The sequence below is a fragment of the Patagioenas fasciata genome, chromosome 2 (assembly GCF_037038585.1).
Source record: "Patagioenas fasciata isolate bPatFas1 chromosome 2, bPatFas1.hap1, whole genome shotgun sequence".
Classification (NCBI taxonomy): Eukaryota; Metazoa; Chordata; class Aves; order Columbiformes; family Columbidae; genus Patagioenas; species Patagioenas fasciata.
The window spans coordinates 52,588,029-52,607,014 of NC_092521.1; the positions used below are offsets into that span (position 1 = coordinate 52,588,029).

Genomic DNA, 18,986 nt, shown 5'->3' on the forward strand with positions numbered 1-18,986 from the left:
AAGATTAAAGTATGTGGGAATGGAATATGTAGATAAGAATGAAAATGTTCTCCAGAAGTTGCACTTCAGATAAACATTGCAACCAGTGTCTGATTTTGAATGTTGTCAAATTAGTCTGTATGTTTGATAGGATATTTTGTTGCTTCAGAAAGAATTTGCATTCTATCACTATGTAATGGACAGAGACTGAAACAATTTTTCATAGTTCTCATGGAGAATAGAATATAAATTATACATGTAGATTGTAAAAAGAAATTCAAACATGGTAACATTATAAACTTTAATGTACTCAACAATTCTGTTAATATTAATTTTGAACATTCTGTTACACATTTGTGAACAACTACAGCTTAAATAATAAAATGGAAAAAAGAAAGGTTTTTTAAAATCTTTGATGTGTGTGCTCATGTATTTCACTTACCATGCATAACAACATTATGCTTCTGGATAGCAAACAGTTTTCAGTAGAACAATACTGATGTGACTGCATTTCCAGCTTTTGAGGAACCATCAAAATTTTAAAATTAAAAAAAAAAAATAAAATTTTAGTTTAAATTTTAAAAAGTATTTCCACTAGGTTTATTTGAAATATCAGGAAAATACCAGTTTTTCTTTCAGGAAAAAGCTAAGCCCTGATTCTGCTATGACACCAAAGAGAGATCTGCCATTGACCTTATTGTGAGCAAAATGGGCTTTGCAGTCTGAGGTTTGGGACATTTTTAGAGTGTTCTTCTGAGACCTGTCTTGTTTTCTATTAAAACCAGTGAAAAGACCCCTGTGGCGTTTTGCAGGAGTTGGATCTCAGTGGTACCATCTGTTCTATATATAAGTTACATGTTGCCATTGAAGTTTGTGGGAGATTGGGTCCCAAACTGAAGAAGCAGCAAGAAGTGATGGATTTTTAGAGAGGTCAGGCAGGTTGAAATAATCACCATGGCAAAGTGCGGTTAAGAGTTCTGTGAAACAACCTGCAGCTTCGTAACGTGTTGAAGGCCAGACTCTCTCACTCTCTAGCAGAATGATGTAGTTGCCCATCTGTAGATTTTTATCATTTTCTGTAACAGTTGCATGAGAACCTACATGTATTAAGAGTCTCTTTTAAAATATTCCTACCGTGTAAATGCTCCTACCTACATTTATGTACAGGACCTACACTTCCATCATTCCCTGCTGTGATACTCCAGTTTTCTACTAATTTAATCTATAATACCCAGAGGTAAAACAGGATGTAATGTATTATAGTACCGAATCAAGCTCTATGTGTCAAACAGTACCTTTGTCTAGTATGATTATTTTAGTTGTAGTTCAGTCTGTAGTTTAACTTTCTCCCACCACTGCTTTGTGTAGCAGTCAGTATTTTGCTTTGCATAATTTTTTTTCTCTATTGTATCATGCATATTTCTGTCACCCGGGGTGGCCCATCGAAATTATATAAACCCTTGTTTACAGAAATGTTTTTACTCTAATGGCCTCCATATAAGCTCTCTAAGTAGTATTTCTTGCAGCAGGAATTTTTCTGTTGGTTTTAAAGAGGTGAATGGAACCATATTGGAATTCTACTGGAATTAAATGGGTTTCTTCCATCAGACATGTCAGTGCCTCAGGTGCTACACATTTAAACATCAATAACATTATTCTTTGTTTTCTCATGCTAACAATTTTATAGCTATGGATTAGAAACTGATATTTCTTGTGTTTTCACTATTTCTGCATTTTTCTTGGATCTAACACCCTATAAGTATCAGCAGAGTTTAGTAATCTTTCAAAAATTATCCATCTGGAAAAAAACGATATAATACGATTGAGCCTTCCAAGAGCTGAAATCAATAAAAATATTTTGCTAGTAATTAAACTATCTTATATTTATTTCTTGTATTTAATAATTTCTGGTGACTTAAAAGTTGAACTCAGCTTGCATATTGACAAAATAAATTCTGACCTTTATTTTTATTGGTTTGTTTTTCAGCTTAAACTCTAGTTCTTCCAAGATATCTAATCTTCCACAATGGAGTTACATTTTTTTATATCTTCAGTACATAAACATGTGAGTGAACACAATAATGGATGTGAATGAACATAGTAATGATTTAAAGCAGAGACTCTTGGCTTGTAAGTATTCCTCACTCACATGCACCATGAAACTAGACCCTTCTACAAGAACCCACTGAGTATGATCCTAGCGAGGAGAAGAATGGATAACATTGGGCTGAGTTGCTGAGGGGAAAGAGGAAACTGGGTTTAGCAGGTCTTGGAAGCAGAAGTATAATTGCTGTAGCAAAACAGGTGGAGAGGAATGAGCATGTGGGGCAGCTGATAATTTATGGGTTATTTCCGTATTACCTCACCAAGGCCAGGAGGGAACTGATGAAGTGGAGAGGACTGAAAAGCAGTGGTGTGAGTTTCAGTGGTAAGAAATGGCGAGATGTCATCTTGATCCACCTGATGAAACAGGTGTGCATGAAAGATGGATCAAAAAACCCCCCTGCTTATGGTCACCTGCATCCATAGGAGATGGTTCTGTTTCTGGAGATCTTCCCTTGTGGCCATGATGAAAGGTATAGTGCATACGTCAGTAAGGGACCGAATGCACAGTTTCCTGGAGAAAGTAAGTGAGGTCTGCCTCAGGCTGTGATGGCCTAAAAATATCAATTAACAGATCCACGTAACTGATATCAACATTCTTTTAGAGTAGTAAATATATCCATACTGGACAGGATTTGCTTTAGTAAGTTCTGCTTATCATGGACTTTTTTTAGTAATTAAAGTAATGGATCATGATTAAGATACTTTCAAGTGACTGCAGTGCACCTAATCTGGTACTGAGACATAAGTACCCATCTACTATGCATTTAAAGTTACAAAGCATTACAACTGTTATAAAATAAAACACTAATAAACTTTTGTTTTAAAATACTGTGATTAGTTTATCACCCACGAAATCTCAGCTTGAACTTATCGTCCAGATCATAACAAGATCACACTCTTCATTCAAGAACAGCAGGGTTTACTCAAGGCTTGTTTTCCAGTGGTTTCTTTCCCTGCCTCTCCAAGCTTTCTGTGGGCTGTGGAACCTTTTCTGCTACCGCTGCCTTCCCATCAGTCTTCTTTGCTGCTTGCTGGTTGCTTTTTGTATTCTTTTCTATTTCCACAGGGGTCATTTCGTTTGGATCAGGTGTCTCTTCTGTAGCAATAATGGCTTTTACATGTGGCTTAATAAAATCTGATTTAGGAGAAGTAATAAAAATTGTATTATATTTACTATGCTCAGCAACACAGAAGTATGTGGAGTAAGATTTTGCTTTCACGTTGGTTAGGACCTTATCATGTTCTTTTCCCCTTCACATACTCGTATAAAGAGATTCAGTATCACAGATGAAGTCACTACTTTTTACAGAGCCAAAAGCAAGCCCAAGTCTTTATGGTCTCTAATTAAAAAGATTGAGGGGTAGAACCTGCAAAACATTTATGGATGTAAATAATTGTTTCTCACATAAGTCATATCATTTACAGGATTACTCAAAAATGTCTAGGTTATTCATAACAGTAAGGCAAGAAAGGAAAGAAATGCAATTAAATATTTGTTCTTGCCTTCAAAGCAGAAAGGGGAGGGGAATAAGAGCATAAAATGTTCTGTCAGCAATGACAGAACATGTATACACTCTGTATACAAACAAAAAATATTTAGGCAAAATATATAAAACAGATGTTCTGATAATGTTGGAAATTAAGCCTTATTTGGAGCTAAAATGCTGTACATGAGACAGTTGTGATTGTGAATAATAAATTAATGTCTGAGTAGCAATTATATAGTAAGAGTCTAAAAGAACATTAAAAATCTGTAATATACAAGAATGCTGTATCACCTGAGAGCTTTTCATTTTCCACTCTTCCTCTAAATTGGACAAAAAGCAGTCACTTGTAATTTCAACTTCACCACTCAATATCAACATAAAACTAAGACAAAATAACTGATTAATCTCAAATAGCTATACGACCAGGATTTTCTAAAACACTTTGGCATTTAGGGTCCCTTAATTAGGCACGGCCTTATTTTTGTTATGTGTCAAATATCTAGATGCTGAAATGAGTCTCACTTTGGAAAATCATGTCATCTGTGTATACCTACAGGCTTATGAGGTCTTTGCGTTGAGAAATGTGAAAGTATTTTTTGTGGCTTAAAAAGCTGTCATCAGCCAGCTAAGCCAAGGTGAGAACTCACAGCCCAGTGGAAAGGTGATTTAAAAGTGTTGATTTAAATCTCTTTCACTGAGGTGTAACCTGCTAATTCATACTTTGCATTTGTTGTTGATTAAGAACATACATACTGTAAATTTGTTTGGAACCTGAGAAATATTGATTGGCACAGACTATTAACAATAATTTCATTCAAGTAGAAGACCATAAAGGTGAAAGTGCTCTTACCTTTCTTTTCTGCTTCCTTCTGTTTGCTTGCCGTTGTTTTTTTCTTTTTAGATGCAGTTGCATTATTTTGATCGTGTCCTTGGACTGTGTCAGTCAGTCCTGACACAGAAATTACAATCACCTGAAGCAAAGCAAGAACAAAAAGCGCACAAGCGAGGAGTGTGGATGCATCACAAATTGAGTTTGAAACGACCATAACTAAATCCCTGGCAGCAATACATTTAGAAGCAGCTATTACCCTAACTTCCAGGGACACATATATCTTCTGAAGCAAAGAGAAGTAGAATCCAGCCTGTTATCTGGGAGATGCCCCACTTGTATTCCCTCTCAGTTCTGCCAAAAGGAGGGAGGCAGGAGGACAGATTTTTGAAGATAAAGTAGTAGAAACAAGCTGCTACCAAAATGTTTAAAAGTGTGCTCATGCTAAATAATTAACATCTGTTATCAGGTATTGCTAAGACCAAGTCATATAGTTTGCACTCTGGAGGATGGAAGAGAGATGGGACACTGTTGCTTTTAAGGTGTGTGTCCTGGGATCAAGGTGGAGTGACCTGCTTATTGTCCTTCAGTTTGCTTCATGTCACACTAAGCAAAATTATAAAATAATTTCATATTAATTCTTTACTCAGAAAGTTTGTGGTATCTCAAATCACAGATATTCTCATGATTATACTTTAAAATTTAAAACTTAAGCTGTTTTACTTTGTCTGATAGGTAGCTGTTGTGACTAAATAGTCTGAACTTTTAAAATAGCAGATATTGATTCATTAATGTACACAATTACACACTTAAACCTTAAAATTGCAATAATGTCAGCAGGTTTGATGCCTGAATTTTTACTATTTTAGGAGATAAAGCTGTGTGAACACACACACTTTATGGGAATTGCTGAAAACACATTAGTTTTACATAATTTCATGTTAAAAATCCCTGCAATGTGAAATTTATTCTGTAAAATATATTATGTAAAAAATACATACACTAAATAAACTTAACACGTTCCATGAAGCTGGTGGAACTATTCATGTATAAAGTTAGGCACATACTAATGTGTTCTGGTAGGACATGAATCTGATCTAAATCTGTTTGGTTTTGTGGGATTTTTTGTTTTGTTTTTGGTTTTCTTTGTTTGTTTTTGGTTTTGTTTGTTTGTTTTTGTTTCAACAATTAGGATCATAATCCTTAGCCCTTTACAGAAACTGATTTTTAAAATATTTTAAAATTGCAAAAATCACCACTTTTGCCATTGATAACTGTGTTGAATCTATTGTTACTTGAGCCATTAATAATTCCCTCATGCTTCCACTTCATCTTTAGCATGAGCTGACAGTAAATCTCAGCTGGCGAGGGTTTAAGTGAGCATTCACTGTGCAGCACTTGCTGGTGACATCCTCATAGAAATGTCGATACTGCAGCAAAATGAGCACCTGGGAAACAGCTCTATGTCTGCAGTTACAGCAGCTAAAAATGACAAGAGAAAGTATGTGAAAGGTGCACACAGATTATGCTTACACTGAAAATATCTACTTTAAGGCTTTAGATTTTGGTGTGAAGGATTGCGCTGTTGTGAGACAAGTCATGAAAAGAATTATAAATATGGCATGTTGCTCTACTAATTTGCAACTGGGCTGATATATCACAAGTATGTATCACATATATATCACATGTATATATCATATATTTCTCCATCAGGATGGACATGTATGTACATTCTGTTGCTCTTCCTCAGCTAACAATAATCAGTGGTGCTGTAAAATAGCTGACACGGAGTTTTTAATCTATAAAAATGTGTTCAAAGATCTGGACAAAAGTTTTTTGTCTGAAACATTTTTGTCTGAAAAAAACTCACATTTCTTTCTAAGTTCCAATGAAGATTCTTTTTGTAGCTATAAAAGATCTTAACAAAATGTGTTATTTCTGATCTCCAGTATTAAGTTTGGAAGAAATATTCTCAGTCTAACAAAATGCTTACCTAACACCCTTAAATCAAAATTCATGAGCAGGTCCATTGAACTGCATGAGATTATTCCTGTGTCTGAATTTGCAAAAATACCTTGCTGAGTTGAGATGTGATGCCGTGAAGGTCTGGACAGAAAGGCGTGAGGAGATGCCATTGTGGGTTTTGTCGTGAAGAGCAAAGTGAAGATTAACAGGGATCTAAAGGGAAACTAGCGGTAATTACAGTGGTGAGATCATTAAGCTACTAAGATACTGTGCAGAACTACCAAAGCTGTGACTAGTAAAACAAGACACAGTGAAACAAGCTTGTGGAAGAAAAGAAGTGAATCCAGTTTATTTGTGAACAGAGAGGAGAGTTCGTACAGTTTTGCAGACACACACACACATACACACTCATTAGTGTTCAGGCCTCCTAAGCCTGATTTTCATTTATGTTACAGTACTTTTACCCCAATTGGGCAGATTAAACAACATGTATGGATGTAAATGACACCCATATTAAGGCCTCTCTAAATTAACACAGCAATACAAAGCGGCCTTAATGTAGACAAAATCAGCACTACAATTTAATTCTCTAACACGTTCCATCTATGCTACTTTAACAAAGTTGGAACCAATCTAAACTTTTACTCAAAAAGGCCTCAATCATTTTTTATCTTTCCATCTACTATACTTCATAGATTACCTCCACTTAAATGATTCTTCACCCTTTCCATTTGTGTTTTATGGTCAAACCGCCCAGGAAGAGGGTCAAATGGTGGACCTGTGTTTACAGCCAGCATGCATTTGGCTTGGTTGAGGATGCTACCGCCAGGTTCTGTGAAGTTAGCAGTCAGAAAATATGAAAGGCCCTGTTTTCTCTGGCACAATTAAGTCTATTAGAAGCAAAACTGAAGCAAATGGAAAAACCCAAGGCTGCCTGCTAAAGCAGAAAGCCTTTTATACACACAGATTATGTCAGCCTATCATCCAAAATCTCCCCCGTACTTCTGTTGCCTAGTCTTAAATTCACGCTTTAGTTTTCTTATTTTCTTTTGTTTTCTCTTGCTCAGACTCTCTCTCTTCCTCAGGTATGTACACACTTACAGTAACATCGCTGGTCTCTGTGCCATAACTGTTCTTCACCACAATGCTGTATTTCCCAGAGTCGTGTGTGGACACAGTAGAAATGGTAAAGCTGACATTTTTTCCATGTTCAAATCTCAGGATGCAATTAGCATCTGATACAAACGGTTTTTCATTCTTCAGCCATGACACCTCTGGAGTAGGATCTCCCCAGACAGTGCAAGAAAGATTAAGTGCCTATAGAAAAAAGTACAAAAGGAATTACAATTAAGAGTCAGTAAATACTGGCTGTTTTTTGATGCCTGACCCTCCAAATGCTCCAACCCCCTATTTAGCTTCCTGCTTTTAGTAAATGGATGTATATCATCATCAGTAATCAATAATTTTTGTCAGAGTCTTCTGTATCATAAAGGAAAAGAAGGAACTTGGTTCAAAAACTCCATTAAAACCTTTCAATATTTTATGGACCTTCCTCTCTACTTTCATAATCATTAGTAGATCTTTCTCCGTGCATATTGTTTAATATAAAATTAGATAGTATCTGCGTTTGTGTGTTAGACCTGAAATGAGAATTTGAGGAACAGTCAGACAGATTTGTACATATTAAGCTCACTACATATTTACCACAGAAGTAGAAAAAGTGTGCCTGCCTTTTAAAATAACTAAGGACAAAGTGTCCCTGGATTATTTTGTTTAATTTAGGGTATTTTAAAGCTATGCCCTGACTGCTCTTCCAATAGATTTGAATTGTCTTATGCACTCCTGTAAAACTTTTTAAACTGAAATCAATACAGACTTTCCTATTTCTTTGCTGTTTGTGTAAGCATTTCCCTTTTATGTTAGTAATGTTCCTAAGGACTGGATTGAGTCCCATCAGACTGAAGGAAGTATCTTCATTGTCAGAGAGTCAGTTGTCAGAGAGATCACTGGGAGTTGGATATACAGTGTTCAGGTCTCCTTTTTTGTTGTTGTCAGCTGAGAAATTAATGTTTGGGAGATATCAATACATATAAATAATCCCCTCCCTCAATCTCAATGCCTTGAGAATCTTCTCAAAAGAGTTTGCAAAAAATGAACATCACATAGAATCAAATGTTAAAAATGTTCATATGAAACTTCAGTGGTATATAGGCCTTTCTCTGGACCTTTATTTAGGAAGGAATCAACCTATGGCCAAGTATTAAATAGTACATTGGTCTGAATTTAAAAAGGTATTCAAAGTAGATTTTTTTTAAATGGAACTTTAAGAATTTTTACTGCAGAGAAAATGCTCTTCAGTTGTTCGTTGGGAATGGACTAAGTGATATATAACAGATGGACAAGCTTCTGCTTGACTGGAATCAAGTTTCTCTTACATTTTTTAAGGTTTTTGATAAAAATACATCAAAAATAGAGACAACTGAAGAGCACTTACATTGTTGGCCCTGTAGGCTGTCATGAAAAAAATCTACTGTGCAAAATCTATCTAACAGGCTACCTTCCCTTCACCTCTCTGCTTCTTATCTGGCAGTGTGATGGTGAAAGATGGGACAGAAGACAGATAACCAGAAAGCTGTTGAAATGAGCAAATACAAAAAAACAGATAGCTCTATACAAATGAAAGATTTTTGTACCTCTGACAACAAAATGAAAATCAAATAAATCCCATATCACCCAAGGACCAAAATGAGAACAAAAGGGAGGGGGAAGTCTTTCCTCCATCAACAACATTTAATTCTTGGTACCGAAGGAAAGGCGGATTCCAAGTGAAGAGGTGGTTACAACTTGGTGGAAATGGTCTCTATCTGATTTCCTGCAGCACCTACAGCTGATGACCACATGGGGCTGTTGACTGCCTTCTCTCATAGTCCGCTGCTGTGAACATGAATGTGGTTTTGATTTATACACCAATCCATCTTTTTGAAAAACAAGGGAAAAACAAGAGGTTTTACTTTTCCCCCTCTTCCTTATCTCTCTCAACACAAACATGCCCTCAGCCTCAGCGAGATGTTGCATATGGGTTCCTTCAGGTGCTCGATATTTCCTACTGTCTTGCAATTCTCTAGCAAGCAAGAGATCACCACCAAGTCACCCCAGCTGTCACTCCAAGATGCTAATAAACTGATGTAATTTCCAAGCAGCTCCATTAGTGGCATCATTCAAACCTCAGGTGTCAGTGGTGTCAGTACTCCTTAATTCAAAGAGATTCAATCAGCAGTGATGGCTCTTTTTATTCTAAATAATGCCTTAAAATAGCTGCATTTTGCTTAACCTTGCATCACTAGCTCCTTTTTTTGGCATCGGTGCTCTTCTTGATGCTCGCAACTCTTTATTATTTATTTTACAGCTACTAATCTGCGGAGATGTATCGTATCATTCACTACATAGATGGTGAGATCTTTGGTTTTCTTGAAGGTAATTCCATTATTATGGAGTCTTAGCCAAGAAGAAGTGATTTCCCACTCTTACTGCACATGTCACAGAATCACAGAATGGTTGATGTTGCAAGGGACCTTTGGAGATCATCTAGTCCAACCCACCTGCTAAAGCAGGCTCACCCAGAGCAGATCACACAGGATCACGTCCAGGTGGGTTTTTAATGTCTCCAGAGAAGGAGACTCCACAACCTCTCTGGGCAGCCTGTTCCAGTGCTCTGGCACCCTCAAAGTAAACAAGTTTCTCCTCACATTTAGATGGAACCTCCTATGCTTCAGTCTGTGCCCGTTGCAGATCTATTCCAGAACTGCTGTTCTTTGGGCAGGAGATTGTCCTGCTTATGTATATCTTTTTTACTCACAGAACCCCCTGGTTATAATACTGTACTCAAACTGAAATCCTTATCCTGGTAAAAAAAGTGTGTCCTGTCCTCCTGAGGGGAAGAGGTACCTTTCCACTACCAGACAATCCCATTTTTCCAGTTGTTGTCTGGCTCTGATGTTATCTGAGTGATAGAAAAATAGACTGGAAACCTGTCCAGATGTTGTGGCAAGTGAATGAAATCTATCAGGAAACCTGATCTATCTGAAAAAAACCCTGCATGAGTGACCTCCATCTCTTTGAAACAGATCTTAATATTTCAAAGCTGCACACAGAAATTCCAATAACAAGTCTGGACCTGTGACATTGAGGCGTGTGCATTTGGAGCAACCAGCAGGTGCAAGTTCAGACTCTTTGTGTCCCCCACTACCTTTTCTGCCTTTCACTGCACATTATCATGTGTAGGGTAGTATAGGTGGCAGAAGGAAATATGTCACTGTATTTCAAGAGTTGTCATGCCTCTTGCATATTAGCACAAACTCACATTCAGAGGTGGTTTGGACAAAGATTCCAATGACTGAATTGAAGCAGCTTGATCATGGGAACCTGGTCTGTTCTTCCACCCTATCTGTGAGGGCACTTACCGCTGGTAGAAGGGTAGAATGGGGAGTTGGTGGGCAGGAGGATGCAACATGTTGCTTCTAGGTCTCAAAGTGCCTCTCTATCAGAACCCTAAGCTTCTCCTTTTAAAAATAAAACCTCCTACGCACTTGCAGGCCTGCATTAAAACAGCTACTTAGGTTAATTTGGCTGGCTGTACACAGAACTTATGCTAGTATTCACTGTCAGGTCAAATTCCTCCCTAATATGAACTGACACTTAGCCTTTTCCAATTACATTGCGCTACTGAGGAACATTGCTGTCTGTCAGTGAAAGTCTCTTAGGCCGTCTGGAACACTGTTTGATTAACACTGGGTAAACACCGGTTCATTTATTCTCACACATATACTTCAGCTCACATGTGAAAAGCTAATAAATATCATCACAGTCATGGCTTTAAGTTTGAGATACGCATATGCTTGGAAGTTCAGTCTAGGGATACCAATCTGTTCATATAACTCTGTACTTATGCCTGCACTCATATTCAGAATCAAAGCTTGCAATTGCCAGTCCACTGCTACCTCAATTACTGTTTTTCAAAATCCTTGATGATTGTGCAATTCGCAGGAATTACACACCAGAGAATCATATTGCCCTCTCTCCAGCATGCATGCAAACGATTGACAGATGAGCCAACACCATCCAGACAAGCACCATTTTCCCTTATCACTCTCTGTCCTACTCCATTTCCCAAAATGAACATCTACTGAATCCAGAAACATGAGGTCAAGGATATTTGTCTTGAGTTCTGGGAGTCTTTCAGTCACTTTTTTATGCATCATAAATGTCCTTGCTGTCAAGGACAATGTGTGTCTGGGTAAGATTTTGCAACTCATTGTTTACAATTTCCCTTTTTACAAACCCTACACATTTTCCTTTAGTGAGCTCACAGTCAGCTTCATATCAACTCTCTTTTGGTCAAAAGCATCAACCTATAATAACCACCTAAATTTATCCCCTGCCAAAGCAGCATGAGAGCCTTATCTCCAAGCACAAGCACTATTAGCTGAGAATCTGCAAATTCATTCTGTTTCTTTGTGTCTTCTACCTGCAGTTAGAATGTTCCTATGAGTGCTTCTTGCTTCTACAGTATTTCCCAAACTGCTAAATCCTTTAATGAAAGGTTAAATTTCACTTTGTAATGCCAACCTGCTTTATTTTCCCACAACTGCTGCATTCTGCTATCTGTAGGCTTTATCTAGCATTGTTAAGTGATTCAGACCAAGATTTTAGACTCTTAACACTTCTGCTCAGCTTATAATCAAATACCTTGAACTCAGCTGACCTACTGCCAGATAAAGCCAGAAATATCGGGAAGCTGTTTTAGTGTGGTTGTCACGTCACAGCTTTTCAGTGACATTCACATGCCCTATTTCAGTGTTCACACACGTAGAGAGGACCTGGGTAGTAGTAGAGCAGTGAGAAGTGAAGAGCAGGCACTTCGTGGTCTCAGTACTATTAAGCAGCAACTTGTAGAAGCAGTGTGCTGCAAAAAGGTTGGGAAATTGAGAACCGACTTTCTGGGTAATGTGTTCTGTGCTCAAGCATCGATGTAGCCGTGTTCTCCTGGGACTGTTTTACCATAATCTTTCAGTTAAACTCTGCTAATATAATCTAGTGACTTCTTTTGACTTCCTTCTCATTTACCTTGATGAAATAGAGAAAACTTTCTCCTTTTGTCTGGATGAGAATTGAGTTATTATGGTTTACTACTTTTACTTCATTTAAAAGCCAGCCTTGACAGGTGTGACTGTCTTGCCACATTGCAAGGAAGTTAACTGCAAAAGATGTAGAATGACTAGCTATCTTGTAAAAAAGGAATTAAACCTCCCTGATACCCTGTTACAAAAGAAAATCTAACTGTGAAACCTGTGCATGAATTTTTAAAGAGCTGGTTATATAAGGAGTTTTAGTCTCAACTCACATTGTCATCTCACTTTTATCTAATGCTTAAGAAAAGACACTGCCCTGAATACATAGACCCATCTGTGCAAGACTGCTGAATTATGTACAGAAGGGAGGGGATGAATAAATAATGTAGCAGATTTTAAAGATGGAATCTTTAAAAAAAAAAAAGGGTGAATATTTTCTCATCATCGAAAGGCATTCAAGCTGTTGGGCTGTTGTGCAAAGCTTCAGATAATTTACTGTACCTTGCCCTCCTGGATGGTGACAACATCGGGCAAACCTCCAAGTACCCGTGCACGATCTGGAAATAAATAAGCATGATTTTCTTTAGTGTCTTAAAATCAACTATGTCCCAGTTTCTGTTTCCCTTCTAGATCTTTCCTTTTATCTTATTTATGTACAACTTGTCTCTGATATCTGCAGTAGCAGAGAACTATTCAGCATTCTTAGCACACCATGTGGACGTTAAAAAAATGTTGAATTCACAGCAAAAATGTGTTAATAGCTGGTGTCAATCACTTACAGAGAAGAATTAAAGTACATGTGCTGTGTCCTGCAGATTTTGCCATCAATTCAGTGCACATCAATTCTGAGTGCACCAAAAAATGCTTTTTTTTCTATTTGGTGCTCTAAATTTTTAGTATCATAAACCAAAACAATTGTGTTTACAAAAGGAAGTGAATGATAGCTAATAAAGTGGTGGAGGTTATGTTATGATCTAAATGCAAAGTCTCAGTGGTATCACTGTGATCCCACCGCTTTGTACATATCTGGGTGTAATTGAGATCAATATCTGGTCTAGTTTTAAGCTCAGAGTTCCATAGGAATCTGACACAAATACAAATATGCTGATCACATGCAGGCTTTGGCGCACTTATTCTGGAATACGGATTTTGTTTGTTATAAGTCTTGGACAAACCTGGCAGAGGAAGGAAATGACTATGCACAATGTTCCTCTCTAATGTGTTCCATAAAATATGTGCTCTGGAGCACAGAGATAATAACCTTATGAGACCAGGAACAGGACTGTGTTCTATCAGTTAACACACCAGCCCCTTATGAATGGTCCAGGGTTAGAAATGAAATGCCCAGGGCAGGGCTATTTCTGATCCCTTCATGCTGTCTCAGGTGGGACTCATAGGGATCACTGTACATTTCCAAACCCTGCACTACTTGAAGTCTATGTCCAGAAGGAGTTGGCTCAGATCTCTCTAGACATTTTTCTCCAATAACTTTCCAAATGCCAGTTCTGCCCCCATTTTTATACAGGTCTGAATATCATCTGTGGTGGGAGAACTTTGATGTGCTACATTTTTCTGTGCATTTTTCTTTAAATAGGAAGGATATCTGGTTTAGTAGTTCAAGTTGAATTCTAATGACTTATTCCTCAAGTATTTATTACATACTTTTGTTTTAGCTGCCGTGTTGGAATTGACACATGGGCAAAAGTATCAGGAGATTCAGGGATCTGCCTTTAAGCAATGCAAAAGCTGCTGTCACCTTCTTACCCATCTTTGAGTGTAATGCAGGAGCCATTTGGCATTTTAGATAGTTCAAAACTAGCCAAGTGATTTCCTCCATCTTTGGAAACAAAGTGACTTTTGTGCAAAGAACATGCATGAGAGATGTCAGCAATAAAGATAATTTTTAGGGAAGGCTAACTGGTAGTGAGAACAGGAGCTTAGACTGGAAAAATCAATATAACCCATAACTATAGTGTGATTAGCTGCAGTGTGCAGCAAAGTTAAATCACTAAGAGGTCACTCTCCTTGCCTCCCCTTGCTGTAAGGACAAATTCATCTTATGATGAGCACGTGCACATACACTTTTATACATGTCCTCTCTCTCCCAACACACAAGCTTCCTGGGGAGGAAGAAAACCTTCATAGACAGTTTATTGCAATCATTGTCAAAGAAGGCCTACTTACTTTTCTCTGCAATCGCAGCTTGCCTGGAATTGAAAGAAACAAAAAAGAAAGTAAAATTTCAGTTAAGGTTGGCTTGGAGTGATTTAAAAATAGCTTATCTTTGTAATGGACTTTAATCTGTTAAGGAAAATCTCTCTCATCATTTGGCAATACTGCTTTTCCTTTGTTACCTAACTGTTATATAAGAATTACAGGATAGAAATCACATGCAAAACTCCTACAAACTTCTGTAGGACTAGGATTTGTTTTGTAGGATGTAGTTAGCTGCAGAACAAAACAAACAAAAACTGTTATTATTTTATGGCTGGCATTACTGTATTCAGATTACATAATACTTACTTTAATCTTTGGAACTCAGCAAAGGCTTCATCAAATGCTTTGTAAAGAGAAAAGTTGATTTTAGAGGTAGGCTCAGAGATGAATCATCAGAAGGTTAAATTTAAAATGTAGAAATAAATTAAAAATGTAGACATCATTAAAGAAGTATTAATGGATGGATGCATGTATATTGTATAAACCCTGAAATGCTGAATGGTTCAACTAATGAAGGCCATCTTGTGTATGGCAGCTATTATATATAGATATGAACACATAAACACACAGTTTTTGCTTCTGAAAGTCAGGCTTTAAGACTAAGAGACAGTAGGAGAGCAATAGGCTGAAATAATTTCACAAAAAAAGAGAAAGAAACCCACAATACACCAGCTAAGTGGTAGCTTACAGCAGTGGTCTCCCAAATGTTTTTGATCGTACACCCCTATCTAAAGATTTTTGAGCATGCACCCCCAGTATATGTGTATTTATTTATAAATTATGTAGATGTACTACTGAAGTTCTCATATTTCCTTCCTGCACCCCAGCAAATCATCTTGCACGCACCCCACTTCAGACACCACTGGTTTATGTAATGCAAGAGATCTGTTTTTTCCAAGTACTCTTTACATCTACTCCGAAGCACCCCATGGATGGCCATGAACAAAGCAGACAGCAAACTGTTGTCTCCTTCATAAATTAAGGCCAAGCTACCACTATGTGGGAGGTCAGCTTCTGCTTTGTAAGGGAAGAAGAAATATCTTTTCTCAGAAAGTGGAGAATACAGAAGGAGCAACATGGAGATGATTATAATGTCATTGTCATTAGAGAGAGCTTGCAGACCCAAAGTGAAGTTTTAGGGATGGGAGTGGCTGGGGATGGAAACTTGGCAGTTTGGGTGGAGTTAATCTGGTCCCTAGGATCTGAGAGATCTTGCAGAGTAAAAGCTTTCAGCAGTCAATCTGAATAATTTTTGCTGTTCCCCTATAAGTCCTTCATCATGCTGATGAAAGGAACCAGCCTTGACATCTCTGAAGAATAAAGAGCCCTATTAGATCCATCAAAGAAATACAGTAGGCAAGTCAGAGAACAAAGGTGTCCTTCACTTCCTTCTCCAAATATTACTTGGAAGGGAGAGATGCAGAAGGCACTCAGTGCGACTACTTGTATTTAAAACTGCCAATCAATGCCAGCAACAAAAGGGGGTTTGTCAGAGAGCTTGGAAAGGGGCTGATGTCTCAGTAGCCAAACTGCAAGTAGGTATTTGGAATAGGAAAAAGCTGTTTGCAATTTATGACTCGAGAGCACAGTCTGGGGAAGACAAATTGCCTTCTCCCCACGAACACTGTTTGGCTGCTGGGGACATACAGAGACCCTACAACCTAAAGGGTAACAGGTCTTGGCAAGATCCTGCTGTAGACGCTCCTGCCCAATCACGGTGTAATGCCCACGTACAGCAGAGGTTAGCAGCAGGAATGGCCTACCTTGTCCAGAAAGATCCACTGTCTTTTTGTGTGTCGTTTTACCATCGAAGAGCTCCATTGTGTATCTGCCTTTGTCCTGTTGAGTCGGCTCATTGATCTGTAACCAGATCTGCTCCCCGGTGACACCAGTCTTCACTCGGTCTGTAAACTTAATCTGAGTATCACTGAAAAATACAAAACAATGTTACACTTTCATTTTACTGGAGCGTTAAAGGGATTTGCTCATGATGAGTCACTGAGTACGTCTGCAGTTACTAGATGATTTCCAAGGTGCTATGGTATGCCACCATATTTTAAGACTTTTGAAGTCAAATTCATGATAAAGCTGTGGACCTGCAGGGCAGAACTGACATGATAGTCTTTTTCTGTTCAAGATCTAGCTCTCCTCAAAGCTCGCAGCAAGGTTATGCATCTTAGTCTGTGGCTCGGGGCACACAAGGGTTGTACAAATTTAAAACTCAGACCTCTGAAGAGCAAACCTTGCATCCTCAGATGTTCATGTTTTCTTCTTAGCATAGGTTTATTTCTGCTTGGGCAAAACAAAACTATATAGGGCTGTACCTAAAAAAAACCTCACTTTTTTCACAAATGATGTTTGGTGGCTGGAATGTTTTCTGACACTCTGTTGTGTTTTGGCATTTAGGATTAACCATTCTTTGATGCAAGTATATCTTCTCCCACAAAACAAACAAACAGACAAACCACAATTTCTCAGCTTCCTAGCTGAGCAGTTAATTGCCCTGGATGAGGCAAAAGATATCAGCTACTCATTTTCTTTATCTTTAAACTGGTAACTTCAAATATACTAGGGGGTCAAAGAATATTTTAAATAGATTAATTGGATGTCCTTCGAGATTAAATTAGTTTCTAAAAATTAAATAGAGAAAAGAGAGATAGAAAGAGAGAAAGAGAGATATAATTAAGACAGAAGAAGAGAGCAAATTAAGAGAGAAAGAGAAATCCAGAATATTTCATATTCACTTCCAGTTCTGAAATGCTTAGGACTCCTGACAGTACCAGGTCAAAATGGGTGCCAAGAAACAGGAAAACCTCAAACTGCTGTCATTTCTCTGACAGCATTGCTGGTTAGCGTCAGTGTCAATAATTACAGCGAGACTGCTACAGCACAGCCTGAGTATTCTGTGCCTCCTTTACATGACTTTTATTGAGAAATCAGTAATTCAGATTCCATGCTAAAGACTAATTACTACCATGTCCACAGGAAGCAAAGCAGCAAGAGTAGTAATAACAGATTTGAAGTGATTCAAAGGTATTGTTACTATTAAATCAAATCTAAGTTGTTTACTTCTCTGGGTTTTCCAGTGCATGCTGTTTGCGCTGCATGAGAATTCAAAGCTGTCTGGTGGATCTGGGTATGCAACTCCCATTAATTGTATGGGGAGCTGGGCACTCAAAATCTTTTCAAAAATCGCAGTACTTCTGTCTGTCTTGGTTAGGTTCATAGTGCACACAGGAAGGACTGTATTTTACTGCCCCAGGCACATGCTGAAACTTTATTTACTTCCTATATGTGAGCCCATGTGTTAAGAGGAGGTGCCTATTTGTCCTGATTCCTCTGAATTGTGGCTTCTAGACAAGTAGACCTCCAGGCTAGGTATCTCTGAACCCATGGTACTGGCCTCTTTCAAATCTTGTCAGTCTCAGGTTATATTTGCATCACTCCTTCAAACTGATTCAGGGAAAGATGCAGCTCCCATCCAGGAGGTGGGAAGTGCTCTGAAGCAGCACAGCCCTGACAGCATCCCATGGCATAGGACTTCCTGTCCCATGAGGGAAACAACAGGACGGCCCTGCACCACCACCACCCCACTCTCATACTGGTTTCACATGGGTGGAACTCACCAAAACTAACTCATATGAGAGAAGGACTCATGAGAGATGAGAAGAAACCTGGGTCTCTTCTCATATACACAGGTGCTTTCTGAGTCTATAAAAACAGAATTGCACTGACTTTTGCAAAGCTTTTGCATACTTACTTGTGCACCCAGCCTACTCTCAGATCTTCCACATAGTAGGTAACATAGGAGTACAGTCTGATACCCTCAGCTGTGCTCTGGATTTTCAGATCTGTCGCAGATAAAGCTGAAAGAAGAGCACACAGCATAATGTAGCCATGCAGCCGTTCATTGTGTCACAATGAGTCATTCATTTGAAAAGAGAATTAAGTACTTACCAATCCTTCTGCATACTTCGCTCATCAGATCTGCAAAAGCTGTGGAAACAAAATCCAGAGACTAAGACTCTGTGTCTGCAGCTCAAGCACAGTCAATAATAGTCCAAGTACTGGCTCTGAAATATTCTCTCCAGTAGGTTTGAAAAAGAAATCAGACCTACCTTATAAAGTATGTTAGAAATCTAAGCAATGCAGAAATATAGCCTATTATTCCACAATGTCCAGACTTTATTTAACAGCAGCCCTGATGAATACTGCCACAGCTGAACAAAACTAAGATAGATAGATAGTATTTTTTTTTTTTTTTTTATTTGTAAA

At 38.1% G+C, this 18,986-nt stretch overlaps 1 protein-coding gene across 7 annotated transcripts in view; it reads right to left on the bottom strand.

The window, feature by feature from the left end:
* Positions 1-266: 266 nt before the first annotated feature.
* MYOM1 (myomesin 1) overlaps positions 267-18,986 on the bottom strand; it is a 79,951-nt gene continuing 61,231 nt past the window's right edge. For 5 of the 7 annotated variants that reach the window (XM_065832029.2, XM_065832028.2, XM_071804213.1 and 2 more), the window contains 9 exons: positions 18,669-18,707; positions 18,472-18,577; positions 16,475-16,638; positions 15,018-15,054; positions 14,679-14,701; positions 12,996-13,051; positions 7,468-7,683; positions 4,423-4,543; positions 267-3,220 (listed from right to left, as the gene is read on the bottom strand). In XM_065832029.2, coding sequence (XP_065688101.1) covers positions 3,009-3,220; positions 4,423-4,543; positions 7,468-7,683; positions 12,996-13,051; positions 14,679-14,701; positions 15,018-15,054; positions 16,475-16,638; positions 18,472-18,577; positions 18,669-18,707 — 974 coding nt within the window. In that variant the 3' untranslated portion in view covers positions 267-3,008. Of the gene's footprint in view, positions 3,221-4,422; positions 4,544-6,940; positions 7,684-12,995; positions 13,052-14,678; positions 14,702-15,017; positions 15,055-16,474; positions 16,639-18,471; positions 18,578-18,668; positions 18,708-18,986 lie in introns of those variants that run through there. The other 2 variants (XM_065832030.2, XM_071804214.1) reach the window with 1 other exon arrangement.